The sequence below is a fragment of the Eretmochelys imbricata genome, chromosome 1 (assembly GCF_965152235.1).
Source record: "Eretmochelys imbricata isolate rEreImb1 chromosome 1, rEreImb1.hap1, whole genome shotgun sequence".
Taxonomy (NCBI): Eukaryota; Metazoa; Chordata; order Testudines; family Cheloniidae; genus Eretmochelys; species Eretmochelys imbricata.
The window spans coordinates 330460703-330476032 of NC_135572.1; the positions used below are offsets into that span (position 1 = coordinate 330460703).

Sequence of the window (15330 nt, forward strand, 5' to 3'; positions counted from 1 at the left end):
TTTGTTTTAGGTTTCAGAGTAACAGCCGTGTTAGTCTGTATTCGCAAAAAGAAAAGGAGTACTTGTGGCACCTTAGAGACTAACCAATTTATTTGAGCATATTTTATTTTAGCCTGCTCATATTTGGGGTTTTTTTTTCTAATTTCAAATTTTAGAGTAATGAGAAACAATACATACTAACTTCATCTCTGAAGAATACAAAATTTTCCTCCTGTAACCTCACACGCAACTTAAAATCCACTCACGCATAGCAAGTGAGAGCCCTCATCTCCTGCAGAATCTCAGATTTCATTAAATATTACTTATCAGCTTAATATGGTGGTGCCATTTTCCCCATTGTCAATTTTCAGACTAGACACTTTAATACTCTCTTTCCTCACTAAACACGGGTCAACAGGGGAAAAATCCTTCCCTTGTGTTTTGACAGAGGACTTACTGAGCATGACCCAGAAAATTATTTCTAAGGGCCTCCTTGTTATTTGGGTAGTATCAGACTCAGCCCTTGAGTTCTATGGCCTGTATTATACAGAAGGTCAGACTAGAACAGGGATTGGCAATCTTTGGCCCCTGGCAGGCCAGGAAGGTTTGTTTACCTGCAGCGTCCGCAGGTTTGGTCAATCGTAGCTTCCATTGGCTGTGGTTCGCCGTTCCAGGCCAATGGGGGCTGCGGGAAGGGCGGCCAGCACATGCCTCAGCCCACGCTGCTTCCTGTAGCCCCTATTGGCCTGGGACGGCGAACCATGACCAGTGGGAACTGCAATCGGCCAAACCTGCGGACGCTGCAGGTAAACAAACCATCCCAGCCCGCCAGCAGCTTTCCCTGGCGGACCGCATGCCAATGGTTGCAGATCCCTGGACTAGAAGATCACAGTGGTCCTTTCTGATCTTGGGCTCTATGAAAGAGGGCAACTGTAGAATGATTCAGAATACTTTCCCATCAGAAAAAGTAGTTGTAACATCCCCCAGGGCAGGAGTTCTCAACCTTTGTTTTTGGACCCCTCTTCCCCCACATGCTATAAAAACTCCATGGACCCCCTGTGTCACAATAACTGGTTTTCTGCATATAAAAGCCAGGGCTGGCATTAGAGGGTAGCAAGCAGGGCAATTGCCGGGGGACATGCCAGAGGCCCCCCCCCACAAAGCTACATTGCTTAGGCTTTGGCTTCAGCCCCGGGTGGTAGGGCTCAGGACCCTGGACTTCAACCTCATGGGCTGGGACTTCAGCTTCGTGCCCTGAGCCCCAACGAGTCTAATGTTGGCCTTGCTTGGCGGCGCCCCTGAAACCTTCTCACAACCCCCCTCCCCAGGGGATCCCAGACCCCTGGTTGAGAACCACTGCCCAAGGGTACAGTGTGGACTTTTGAAAAGCTGTGCCTCTTAATTCTTAATTAAAGACCAGGTGTAACAATGCTGGTTCTGGTGGGACCCAACTGAGAGTGCCAATTCAGGATAAATTGCTTCAAGCAGGGCAGTTACAGCCCAAGGCTGGGGTTTCTATGCACACCAAGGCAAACAGAGAAGACTTTGGTTTTACCCCACTGGCTAACCACAAGTCACACAAGCAATTCCCTTAGACACTCCAGTTTCCCAGGATCACCAGTGGTGCCCCTCGTTATGGGGACAAATGGTTATGAAAACCAATACCCCAGTAAAAGAAAAAAAGGTTCTCTCGATCCCAAAGGACCAAGCCCCAGACCTAGGTCAATATACAAATCAGATCTTAAAAATCACGCTGTTGCCAATCCTTTAGAATCTAAAAGCTAAAGGTTTGTTCATAAAAAGAGAAAAATATAGATGAGAGCTAGAATTGGTTAAATGGAATCAATTACACACAGTAATGGCAAAGTTCTTGGTTCAGGCTTGCAGCAGTTACAGAATAAACTGCAGGTTCAAATCAAGTCTCTGGAGTACATCCACAGCTGGGATGGGTCATCAGTCCTTTGTTCAAAGCTTCAGTGTAGCAAAGTTCCTCCAGAGGTAAGAAGCAGGACTGAAGACAAGATGAAGAAGCTGCAGCAGCTTTTTATATCCTCTTTCATGTGGTCTCTTTCTTTCTTTGTCCCAAAGACAAGCTGTCCATCACATGGCCTGGAAAAACCTCAAAGTTCTGTCCATAGGCAGGTCCCTGCATACCTTGCTGAATCCCAAGGCGTGTCTGCCTTCTCTCGTGGGTCAGTTGTATAGCTGATGGTCCTTAATGGGCCATCCAGCAGGCTAGGCAAAGCTGACACCAACTTGTCTGGGGTGGAACCCAGAAGCATAGCATAAGTTTGAAATACTTATATCTTTAAATACAAAAATGATACATGCAAACAGATAGCATAATCATAAGCAGCAAACTATAACCTCATCTTAGACACCTCATTTGACCCCCTTTATACAAGATTTGGTGCCACTACAGGACTTTGGTTGCAAAATGTTCTATATGTCCCAGTTCAAGTCAATAACGTCATACCAGGATTTCCTCTTACACGGCTCTGCTGATGGAAAAACAGCCTCTCCAGGCCATGCTCACACAGCCATTAGCATATAAAGGCACACCCAGCGAAATTACATGAATGCTCTCTCAGCCACTCATGAACTAATTCAGGGGAACACCTCCATATCCTTGTCATAGCACTGCACCCCCGAAGCATGTGCCTTGTATAGTCCAGTTCCCTCACCGTGTAGTGCAAGCTCATTAATTAGTTCATCATTCAATCAAAGAGTAAAGAATATGTAACAGCCTTTGTTAACCTGAATAGAGATTCCCCAAACACTTCAATCAAAACATACTAGTTTAGATAATCTAGTTCTGTTCTTTTATCTAAAGATAGCTTTTAAGTGATAAGTGATACAGGCATAAAAGGTCAGAATTGACTAAAAAAAGAAATAAAATGATAAAAATTCCAATCTAATTCTGAAGCTTCACCAAGCTAACTAAAATGTGAAGCAAGCAACTTTCTCACCCAACCAGATGCTGCAGACAGTTCACAATTCATCCTAACTAGAAAACCTTCCAGTTAGGACCATCCCTTCCCACAGTTCAATACTGCTACTCTTTGCCCTCCAAACAATCTTACTTCCAGGTGTTGAGATGAGGGAGGAGCGAGGTAATTTGTGTGTTGGGGTATAAAAAGGAAAAAAAACACAGCGCCTCATGCTGAAAAATCCTTGCTGTGTCAAGTGGTTAGACAGTTCCATTGCCTATGTGCCCTTCAATCAGTCCTTCATATGAATTGCAAATTCTTGCTTGCACCTTCTGTGTACATACAGTTGACAGTCAAGGCCTTTATTACTTCTGAAGTGCTAGTCTGTGGGCTTTTCCCAGACTCACAATATGTTTCATTAACAAACCTATAGCAAAATCTCATAACTCCATATACAGTGTTGAGGCACAAGTTTTAACAGGACAACAATGTTAAGCAAATTATGACTTTTCAAATGATACCTCACAAGGCATCTCCTGTAAAAAGTCAGAAAGCAATCTAGTTAGATATGCATTCGATTCTGTTTTGTTTAAATGGCTGATAAAATAAGTTGTGCTGAATGGAATGGATATTCCTGTTTTTTGTATCTTTTTGTAACTTAAGGTTTTGCCTAGAGGGATTCTCTATGTTTTGAATCTGATTACCCTGTAAGGTATTTACCATCCTGATTTCACAGGGGTGATTCTTTTCCTTTTTCTTTAATTAAAATTCTTCTTTTAAGAACCTGATAGATTTTTCATTGTTCTTAAGATCCAAGGTGTGTGTTCACCTATGCAAATTAGTAGATTTTTATCAAGCCTTCCCCAGGAAAGGGGGTGTAGGGCTTGGGGGGGAAAGACGTTTCCAAGTGGGCTCTTTCTCTGTTATATTTGTTAAACGCTTGGTGGTGGCAGCAATAAAGTCCAGGGACAAAAGGTAAAATAGTTTGTACCTTGGGGAAGTTTTAACCTAAGCTGGTAAAAATAAGCTTAGGGGGTTTTTCATGCAGGTCCCTACATCTGTACCCCAGAGTTCAGAGTGGGGAAGGAACCTTGACAGCTGGTGAGGGGGGTTGTTAGTGGGTTAGAGATAATTGTAATCATAAATCCAAAGTTTCTATTCAGTCCAGGATTTTTAAAATTATGAATTTAAGCTCCCAGGCTTGTCTTTTGAAAGTGATATGTGGGTTACCTTTTGAGGATGAGGACTAAAAGGTCAGACATAGTGATCACTTTGTAAAAAGTGTTCACGCAAGTGAGGAATAGGTGCTGGTGAGGGCACACACGCTGAAGGGAGCTCACGGTGCTAGAATGGATATTGGTGGCAGTAGCAAGGTGAGGGATTCAATCTCAGTATAAGACACAGGAGATTCCCATTTTGAGCCAGTGATAGAACACAGCACTGAGGCTCAACAGCAAAATCCCATCTTGGGTCCTATATCAAAGGATCACAGCACAGTGGTTGGTTTCAGAACCCTCAGTGGGCCCACTGGGGTATCAAGCTGTAGGCACTGAGAAGCTAGATGAGCATGGAACCTCAAATCTCTCTCCACACCTTCACTCCCTGTGGTGGAAGGGAAAGTCATATGCTGGGTTACTGTGTAAGTCCCGCCCGCACAAAAGGTCACTGCACATGGGCATTAGTGTCCAGTATGATTGCCAGGCAGAAGGCCCATGACAGAGAGGTGCCAGCTGGCAAAGAGTTTACTATTTTGGGTCAGCAACTCGTATCAGGTCTGACAATCTCACTACACCTAACATATTGCTTTCATGGTATTTTTACACAAATAGTGTACTACTTGTTGGGATCCAAACCTTTTGTTTGTTATAGCAAATGAACAATCAAAATGAACGATGAACTGCTGGAGTAAGTTAACTTTTGTCACCTTGGACAAAGGTGCTAGCTAAATTAATTAATAAAATAATATTACATGCCTCCAGTATTCTGTGTTAATTCATTGAAGAATACAAAATAACACAAATCTCAAACTGAAATGGAACAGTCAAATATAAAAATTTAGAAGTATAAATTTTCAGTTTTGTTTCAATTAAAATAAAATTCCAAACATTGATTTAAATCTCAGTTCTAAACAAAAAAAAAAAAAAAAAAAATCAATTAATTTTGCCAGTTTCTATGGCAATACTATTACCATGCCACCTTACTTCTGCAGCTGCTGCTCTCTGGCCACCCAGCTCTAAAGGCAGCATCCCAGCAGCAGCAGTGCAGAAGTAAAGGTGGCATGGTATTGTCCTGCTGCAGGGCTCTATCCCCTACTATTTCCCCCCCCCCCATTTTTCCGCCTCATTTTTCCATCCCCTCAGCTTTGCGCCTTGAGTGGCTGCCCCACTCGTCCTGCCCTGGTTATGGCTTTGCGTACTGTACTGTAGTTGGGATGCAGGGACCAGGGTTGTTACAGCCGAAGTTTCATAATAATGAAAGACGTTACAGCAATGATGCACTGTATTGTAAGGTATCAAATGAAAGCCGGTGACACACTGGTCACCGTAATCACTGAGATGCATGTATGGATGGTGTGTGAGGAGTTGTGTATTCCTACTAAAAATATGCTTTAAAACTATGTAACCTGGCAGAGTTGACTGACAGGTTCTCTGCTAGACCGGATGATTTAAAGATTTTTTTTTAAAATGTCATTTAAATTTAAATTTTTTCTTTTTAAAAAACCTGTTTAAAATGAAATCTGACTGTAATATAAAATATGTTAATGTCTTAAAACATTTACATATAAATTTGTTGAATCCATGAGCCTCTACCAAAAACTGAGTTAAGGGCTGCTTTTCTTTCTAATCTGTTTAAGAAATAGGGGAGGGGGAGAACCTAACTTTTGAGGTCAAGCTTTATAAATATAGCACAATAGGTCATGTACTGTATTAAAGCTTTGATCCTGGGGAGACCCAAGGCCTGTTCTATTGGGTACAGGAGTTCTATTTAGCTGTAACTCAACATGTTTTAATGGCTATATCAACGGAGAAGAAAATCACCTTTCTTTAGAAAAAAACTGAAGTACAAATGGGAAAACTGACTAAAAATCAATGATTTAAATAGAGCAGAGGTCCCCCAAGTGTGGGGCAGGCCCCCTAGGAGGGTGTGGAGGAACGTCCGGGGGGGGGGGGGCATAGTGGGGCCTAGGCCAGCCTCACAGGAGCAGGGAGGGAGCACCAGCCAGCCCCTCCCTGCCCTCAGCTCCCAGCCCTGTCCCCAGCCTCTGCACAGCTCCAATGCCAGTCCCGTGCTAGCCTGCAGCCTCAGCGCCGTTCCCAGCCCAAGGCCGAGGCAGGGGACAAAGCCAGGAGCAGTGCCGTACCTGGCCATGGGCCTGGCTGCCAGTCCCCACAGTGGCTCGGCTGCAGCTCCACTCCCGCCCTCACCCCCAGTCTCGGCCCCTGGCCGCAGCCCCACTTCACCCCCAGCTGCTACCCCAGCCTCAACCCCCTTACCCCGGTCCACATCCTTCCCTCTCCCGCAAACCATGGCCCTGCTCCTTGCCCCAGCTTGGGGGGCTGGGGGGGGGGGGAAGAAACATGACAGGGATAAGGTAGGGGCATAACCCTCAAAAGTTTGGGGACCGCTGAAATAGAGGCTTTCCACTTCGTGATCTGAATCATGATTTAAAATCAATCCACCCTGTTTTCTGCCAGACAAAGCACCTATCTATTCACCTCCCTGACTCTTATGTAAATTAAGTATAGTAAACAAAACACAATGGGAACTACATCTGCATTCTAAGTGTAACCCTTCTGCCCCTCGGAGTTGGCAGCAACAAGGGCCGGGTTCAATATCTAGGGGATCCATTCCAATAACACAATGCAAACCAGCTCGAGCCCCCACCCAGTGACCTGGGACAAATATATACCACCCCCGCTGGGCACCTCCAAGAGGCAATACTTCCCCTCTCACAAGCACATAGTCTCAGTGTAGCAAAAAGCCTTTTAATAACAGAGAGAAACAATGTGGTATTATGTTGGGGAAACACCACTAACAGGATTCATAACACAACCCATGAGCAAAAAACCCACCCCAAGCAAATTGGGGCATGCCCTTTCCCTTTGGTTCTTGAGTCCAGCAACCCCAAATCACCCAAAGTCCCAAAAGTCCAATGACCCAAAAGTCTCTGTCCCTGGTCAGGGCAGCCCCAGAGTTCAAAAGTTTATCTACAGAGCTTTACCTCCCAACCTGGGCGGAGATGGGGGCGGAGGTAAGAGGCACCTTACATGATCTGAAGCAGACCGCCCCACAGCTCCAAAGGCCTTCGCTCCGCTCTGCCAGCCGCCCCACAAACTGCTTCGCTCAGCTCCGCTCTGCAGCCCACACGCAGCTCCCGCCATCCCACAAACTGCTCCACCAGCCGATCAACGAACTGCTCCGCATCCCACCAGCAGCACCCGCCATCCTATAAACTGCTCTACCAGCCTGTCCACAAGGCACTCCAGCCACCCCGCAAACTGCTCCACAATATATCTTCAGGCTCCCCCGATACTTAACACAACGCTCAGTGATATCAGCTCTTAGTCAGTTCAGCTCTTTGGTGAATTCAGCTTGTAGTAGGGGAGCCTCAGTGCTGGTGCACTATTAGCCCAAAGTGAGCTCAGCAGCCTGTAACTAGACTTCTAACGAATTAGCTCTGATATTCCACAGTGGAGAGAAGAGAAAGTGCAATTAGCATGTAAGGCCCTCACCAAGGGGCCCATGCCACCAAGTATTAATACTTGTCCCCAGCCTCTCTCCATTCATAGAGTTTTGGAACCCATGACCCTTGCCTAGCGAGTGCTCCTTAGTTGATGGTGAGTCCCTCCATCATAACAAAAGGCCAAGTACAGTTCCAAGCACAGTTCCCATAATCAGGGTAATAACAATTTATTCTTCCTGCCCCAATAACAGAAACACTGGGGATCCCACAGCAGCCAAAGTGACCATTTGGGCAGCTATGGCCTCATTCTAGGCGGGGTGGGTGTGCCTATGCAAATGAGATCGGCCCCTGAAGTTCTTTTCCACAACTTGCCACACCTCACCACCAGATGTCAGGGTGGAGCTCATCCTGACACTGCTTACCTCAGTCAACATAAGGATGTTAAATTAACATGGAAAGATGCTGGAAACTGAACCACAGGGCATTGTCCTGTCCCTGAGGTGCAAAGACAATCAACTCTGGGGTATAATAGGAAGGCAAAAGGATCCCTGTTTTATCCTGCATCTGGGGACTACTGAACAGTGCAATTACAGTCATGAAAATGGGATCTCAACCAGGGTTTGGCTGAAAGCACCATAAAGGACATTTGGGCAAGACAGACTTTTTTAGACAAGGGCTTAGCCTGTTAATTTTAAGCTTAGAATGTAAGAAGCATGTTATACCTTTTGTTTTATTTGTAACATGGTGTTCTGACTATCCTTGCTTGCGATCTCTTACATATTAAGATGTTAATAAAACTTTATATTTGTTTTACCCACAAAACCTTACGCCCAAATAAATCTGCTTAAGGTGCCACCAGACTCAACATTGTTTTTGTGGATATAGACTAACAGAGCTACCCCTCTGATACTTTATATTTTGTTTTCACTATAAATAGATTACAGTGCTGTATTGTCACATTGGAGATTATACTCAGCTGAATCGAACAAGCTTGCGTTCCTTTGGGGACAGCTTATCTGGTAATTTCTGTGAGTGTCCAGTGGATCAGGGCTAGGGGATACTAGAGGATAGGGCGACCAGATGTCCCAATTTTATAGAGACAGTCCCAATTTTGGGGGCTTTTTTCTATTACCCCCCCACCCCCGTCCCGATTTTTCACACTTTCTATCTGGTCACCCTAACAGAGGGACACTTATGGGGAACTTCGGAACTGGGTGTACTTAGTGTTAATTTGTAAGGCAAACTGAGGGCTGGTGTAAGTTCAGAGGAGAGTGCTTATGTGACTGAAGCGCTGGCAGTATCAAGAAGTTGACATCCAGCCATAGGCACCAAGTTTCTAATCTTCTGGGGGGCGTTCCCCCTCAGCTCTGCCCAGGCCCCACCCCCACTTCACCCCTTCCCCCAAAGTCCCACCCCGCCCTGGTTCTTCCCACCCCCGCTCCGCCCCACCTCTTCCCTGCCCAGTTCCACCCCCTTCCCCTAGCATGTGCCCTCACACCTCCCCCCGGCACCTCCTGTTGCCGTGAAACGGCTGATCCATGGTAGGCACTGGAAGGGGCGGGGGGGAACTCGCTGATCGGCAGGGCCCGCTGGTGGGCAGAAGGTGCTGTGGGGGAGGGGGAGGTTCTGGTAGGGGAGCTGTCCATGGGTGCTCAGCACCCACCATTTTTTTCCTGTGGGTGCTCCATCCCCAGAACAGCCATGGAGTCAGTGCCTATGCATCCAGCTACCATAAGACAGACTCCCTCTCGCTGAAAGCAGTGGGAATAACATGGAACCCCAAGGGAGGTGTACCTGTTGAAACCCTCATAAAGCTCTAGGCCCCGTGAAGTCTTGGTGAGAGGTCAATGGCTCCCAGGAAAAAGGAAGGCTCTAGAATAAACTATCCTATATTACTCAACTGACGTTTACAAGAAAATATTAAAATCAGATTAAGGGAAAAGCTAGCCTGAGGTAACAAAGGCAAGTTCCATTTGCTCTCTGCGACAGTGGCAAAGGAACTGAGGCTGTCAAGGTGGTGCACTCCTTTACGTAGAGTAGGTCAATGATGTCACCCCCACCGCCTGCCCCCGGACTTTGCTAGACATTGCTTTTCAATGCAGTTCATCAGCTACATACCAGATGTACCATATCTCACAAATGGAAATGCACCACAAATAAGTTCTTCTTAATATATGTAACATCACAACTAAACAAACATCTATAAGTTACTTATAGACCACAGAAAATCCCAACAAAAACATTAAACACGAGACCAAAAAAAAAAAAAATCCCAAGTATTTAAAAACTTTGGAAGTCAGTATCTAAACTTAAAAGCACAATTATTTTGGTGCTTCCTGGATAGATCCCCCTGCAGACTTCTAGAATCTCCCTGGATTGGAAACCCACAGACATACTGTGCTCTATCAAGTTCACAGAAACTCTGGCCCTTTTCTTAATTATCTGACATTAAATAAATGTCATGGACCAAGACCCTGTTTTTCTAGGCACTTCACAAACACAGAGGGCTCCTAGACTAGGCACTATGATAATGCAAATCAATAATAATAATAATGAAAAATATCCTGACTTCTTGCTTCTCCAACAATTGTAAGACTATGCCTATGCTCACATTTTATAGCCATACAAATCAGACAAAACATTGTAGACAAAGAAAGAAATAACTGTAAAATCAATACTAAATCAATGCCAAGAGATGAGCCATTTTATCCACAGGTGTCTGGATTTGGCCAGGGATGTAGCAAGTCTTATGATGAAGCAAGACACTCCAGCCATCTGACTTTTTTTGAGTGTTGCTTCGGGGGAAAGAAGTTCAGTTCATGGGGCAGAGCAACCAGTCGGAGCTGCTGCACGAAGAGCTCTCACCCCCCACTCCCTCTTTCCACCAGTTGAAAATGGCTTCAGTGTGCAGGAGCGGGGGGGGGGGGGGGGGGAGGAGGGGGGGCGGTGTTGGGTGTCGAAGGGAAGGAAAGAGCTCAGAAGCTCAGGTCAGCTCCCGTCCCTCATCCCCTCCTGGAACAATGGGGATGGCTCCTCTGGTCCTCTCTCCACTCACTGCAACATGCACCTTGGGAACAGGATAAAGGGGTGAAGAAGCACTAGAGCTAATCCTCCCCATTGCCCCAGCCTGGAATGGGGGAGAAGGGGACCCTGCTGTAGTCCCCACTCCTAGGCCTAGGAGAGAGAAGTGAAAAACCCCAGGAAGAGCAGAAATGAGGTAGAGGGCAGAACTGATGGGGTGGAACATTGAATTGATGGAGAGGCTAGAGGGCAGAACGTACGGGTCCTGGGGCTACAAATGAGCAGAACTGACACAGGAACTGGGGGAAGGAGGAGCAGGATTAATCGCTGGACAGGGGACAGACAGATGTAGGGGTTAGAGCTCCTCCAACTTTCTAATCACACAAAACAGAACACCCTTGCCCTGCCCCTTCCCCAAGGCTCTGCCCCCCGCTCTCTCCATCCCCCCACCCTCGCTCTCCCGCACTTTCACTCACTCATTTTCACCAGGCTGAGGCAGGTTAGGTGTCTAGCCTTCACGCTGCTCCCAGGAAGCTGCTGGCATGTTCCTCCAGCTCCTAGGTGGAGGTTCCCGGCCAATGGGAGCTGCAGAGCCGGCACTCAGGGTGGGGGCAGCGCGTGGAACCCTCGTGCTCACCCCTACATCTAGGGGGCAAAGGGACATGCCGGCAGCTTCCTTGGAGCTGTGCAAACCTGGTAGGGAGCCTGCCAGCCCCACACCAACTGGACTTTAACAGCCTAGTTAGCGGTGCTGACCGAAGCTGCCATGGTCCCTTTTCGACCTGGTGTTCCACTTGAAAACTGGACCTGGCAAACTTATTCCTGCATCAAGGGCCAAAAATCACCTTGCCAAATAAATTTGGGACAGTGAGCAATACCAATTGTCACACAAGCATGTGATAGGCAGAGGGAATTCAAAAATCAAGACAAAATTGGGGTGTGGGGGGGGGAGGGGAAGAAGGGCACTATCTTTTTTTTATAATCTCTTTGGGGGGAAGTCACATGGTTTCTCGAGTGGTCTATCTCTTGAAGTCAGAGGTTTCATTTGTGTGTGAACATAGTTTTATTATTAACTCCAATTTACTGATGGGGAAACTGAAGCACCAAGTAGTAGTGAAGTGACTTGCACAGGTCACAGAGTGAATTATTGGTCAAGTCAGGAATAGAACCCATGTTGCTTCACTCCCTGTCTATTAATGTAACTAGTAGACCACATTGCCTCCACTGACAGCCCAGTTACACCAGTCAGCAAATGACAAATGGACCAGTGTTCTATGGTTCCTATAGACATCCAAAAAGGAAGTGGAAAATGTAGCTGGAATTTAAGAACAGACAAGCACAAACTAATGCTTTATTAGCTGATAATCAGTATCATCACCTAGTGCTAATACTGGTTCTATGGCTCATAATGAAATAATTACATCATTTAAGATATTGTACTACACTATAAATGAAGGCAGAAATTTTCTAAAAACAAATGTAATTGCTAATTATTGAACGATTGAAGCATTTATTGCTGTAACTGGCATAGTTTATTCTTCTGTCCATATTGCATATTTTTATTAGAATGCTATTTCTTTTGAGGTTTTAGCCAATAAATGTGTACGCAGATGAGTCATAATCATGTGTTATTCATTAGTGTCTTTCCTAAAGTCATTCATTTTCCATTTTGATATTAATACATGTTTCTGCTGCCAATCAAAAAAAAAAAAGTGCAGTTCACCACTTGCATTATAAAGGAAATTCCCTTAGGGAATTCCCATATATTTAGACATTAACATTTGACAAGACAGACATAACACAGGAATGAAGAGGAGGAGCTAGGAGGAGTTAACAGTCAAATGAGAAGCCAGTTTTGTTTGAACAACCTTGTTTTTCTTTCTGTTGCATGAACCCATGGAATGTTTTGTTTTCCTCTGTCTAGCTACAGCATGTACACAGACATGAACACCCAGCATTTTAGCCAATCGTATTAAGTGAGTTATAGTATTTAAATAACTTCTTGAACTGATTATTTAAAAAAAATAGTATCTCTCTATAAGCTAGATTTGGATATACTATTTTACATCAGTACTATTTTCTTCAACACAAGTTTCATAACAGTACTGTTCTATTTATTGCCAAGTTTAGTACTGAAAATCTGAAATAAAATATAAAAAAGTAAACCAAGCAATCTGAATTGAAGAGGTGTTCTCTCATTACAAACAAAACTGAGTCAAAAAGTATAAAATACCACAAAATGTCAGATAATATCACAGCATTTACTTACAAAACCAAACCCTAAAACTAAAACTCCTGAATCCTAGCGCCTGTTTTTCTCTAAACAATAATATGCCTTGTGTGGTGTCCAGTTTCCCTTTGGGTGCTATTTAGAAACTCTGTGGAGACTTCTAGAAATTCAGTATTCTGAGGCGTCACAAACTTTGAAAATTTCAATATACAAAAAACTTCATCCCAAAAGGAAGAACTTTTACAGAGTCTTAAAACCAACCCCCATTAAATAAGTTCATCCCTCTTCTACACAGAGAGTGGAGGACGTCAGCCTTTTTTATTATTTGTATTACAGACAGTGGCTAGGGAACCTAATCAATTTATACAGTGCTGTACAAAAAAATAACAAGAAGGTCATTCCTGTCCAAGACACCTTGTAATTTTATATTAAGACAAGAGGCAACTTAAACAATAGTATTGGTGGAGGAGGTGGACAACCTAACAATAAACAAGCACGTTTTGCTGGGGGGCGGGGAGTGCTTGGCTGGGCAGATGAAAAGCTATCAGGAAATCGAGGACTATAGTGACAGGTTTCAGAGTAACAGCCGTGTTAGTCTGTATTCGCAAAAAGAAAAGGAGTACTTGAAATTGGTTAGTCTCTAAGATGCCACAAGTACTCCTTTTCTTTTTGAGGAATATAGTGCTTCTCATTCCATTTATCCTTATTCAAAATGTTCCCCTTAAACAGCTACGAGGTTTACTTTGGGGAAGGGAGTTGCAGGAGCAGCTGTTCTGTTTTCAAAACTGCTGAAGGAGTGGCCGTGGAGCAACAGAGAGAGGATACAGCCTGGGACATTTTAGTAGTACAGTATGTCACTGGCAACGGCTCAGCAAACTGTTTCATTTCCCAACAGGAAGCAACACTAACAATTAAAGCTGCCAAATACACCAGCTATGGCGGCTGCTTATCTACAGTCGATTGGGCAGTTTTAAGGAGATTTCTAAACACTAGGTAGAGGGTCTCATTGCACACAAAGCAAAAATTCTTCATCTTTTGTGGGGGTTGGAAATCTTTCCCAAACTTAGAACATTCTACTTGCCCACAAGCACCCAGGCCGAGTAAATTCTGATGAGCAAGTAAAATATCATTAGTTAGGTTTTTGTTAGTTACCGTTAACTTCATAGTCAAGGATGGACGGAGTGTGTGGCTGGACTGTTAAGGTTTGGAAACAGTTTCAGAAGGCGCCTTTAAACAATGTTTTGACAGGGGTTGTCCCTCCTCTCCGCATCTCATGAGACTTGGGGAGAGGTCTGAGGATAAGTGCCAGCCTGACTGAGGAAATACTCCTTGACCGCAGAAACCCACCTCGAGTCTCTCTCTCTCTCCCCCTCCTCCGGTGAGAGGTTTGGAACAGATCTAAAAAAAGATGCCTGCCTCACACGCACCCTCCCATGAGGAAATAAGTTGAGGCAGTGGCCCAGGTTGCCATACCGTTTTGGTACGGGGAATCCCCCATCTACTATTTCTCTACGGATTTACCATCACTCCCTGCGCTGCCCAGAACACCAGAGCCAATCGGAGATTCCCAGGAAGGGAACGAGCCTGTTACCAGATTTTGGTGTCTGACCCACCCCTCTGCATGAGGATTTACGAACTTCTCCCAGCTGGAAGATTCCTAGAAGAAACGGATGAGACAAGTGTCTCCAGACTGAGCTTGCGAAAGGGAACCGAAACCAACTCTCCTTTGTGCGGTCCCCAGCGTTAGGGATTTCACTCCGCCTGCTCCCCAAGTCCCCGTCCTACCCACCCCACCCCGCAGAGGGAAGGGACCCTCCGCCCACACAGCTCATCACAGCGGGAGTGGAGCGCACAACCCCAGCCCGAGAAACCACAAGGGGGCTGGATCAGTCACGTCGGACCCCCCCTCCCCAATCCTCCCAGGGCACCAGACGGGGCTTTCACACCTGACTCGCCACGCAAGGCGGCACCCGCGGGCGCCTCGCACCGTCTAACCCCGCTCGCTTACCTGCAGGACACAGACAGCTCCACCTTGGTGGCCGGGATGCTGGCGCTGAACGAGTTAAATTCCCCCACGGACGCCATATTCCCAAACCTGCCACCGCCGTCCAGCTTCGGCTGCCCGGACTGCTTATCAGGTCCGAACATGGGGCAGGGCGGGGCGTAAGAGGCGTCGCTAGCGGGAGCTCCCAGCAGCAGAGCTCACTACCGCCGCTCCTCTTGCTGGTCACTAACCGACTGGGTAGAGCCACTGGGCTGAGCTCAAACTGCTGCACGCGGGCGGGAAACGCCGACTAAGTGAGATTAGGGCGCGACCGGTGACGTCACCACGGGCCGAACCCGCGCGTGACAGTAACCCCAACCTGGGGGCCCACGAGTGACCAACGGTCTCCAACGTTCCCTGCCCCGCGCAAGGTGGGTGAGAGCGTTCCCTGCCCCGCGTGGCGCCAGCGCGGGGTTGGAACATGAGCCGCCCCGGTGGCGGG

At 46.1% G+C, this 15330-nt stretch overlaps 1 protein-coding gene across 5 annotated transcripts in view; it reads right to left on the minus strand.

Moving 5' to 3' along the window:
- The window catches only part of CPNE8 (copine 8), a 284253-nt gene extending 269129 nt beyond the window's left edge, over positions 1–15124 (minus strand). Inside the window, exons 1-2 of one of the 5 annotated variants that reach the window (XM_077835129.1) lie at positions 14853–14909; positions 14366–14501 (exon numbers count right to left, since the gene is read on the minus strand). Coding sequence is in view for 3 of the 5 variants with exons in the window: in XM_077835107.1 (XP_077691233.1) it covers positions 14853–14992 (140 nt within the window). In the remaining 2 variants the exon portion in view is untranslated. Of the gene's footprint in view, positions 1–14365; positions 14502–14852 lie in introns of all 5 variants that reach the window. The other 4 variants (XR_013348079.1, XM_077835107.1, XM_077835117.1 and 1 more) reach the window with 4 other exon arrangements.
- Between the last annotated feature and the right edge of the window lie 206 nt (positions 15125–15330).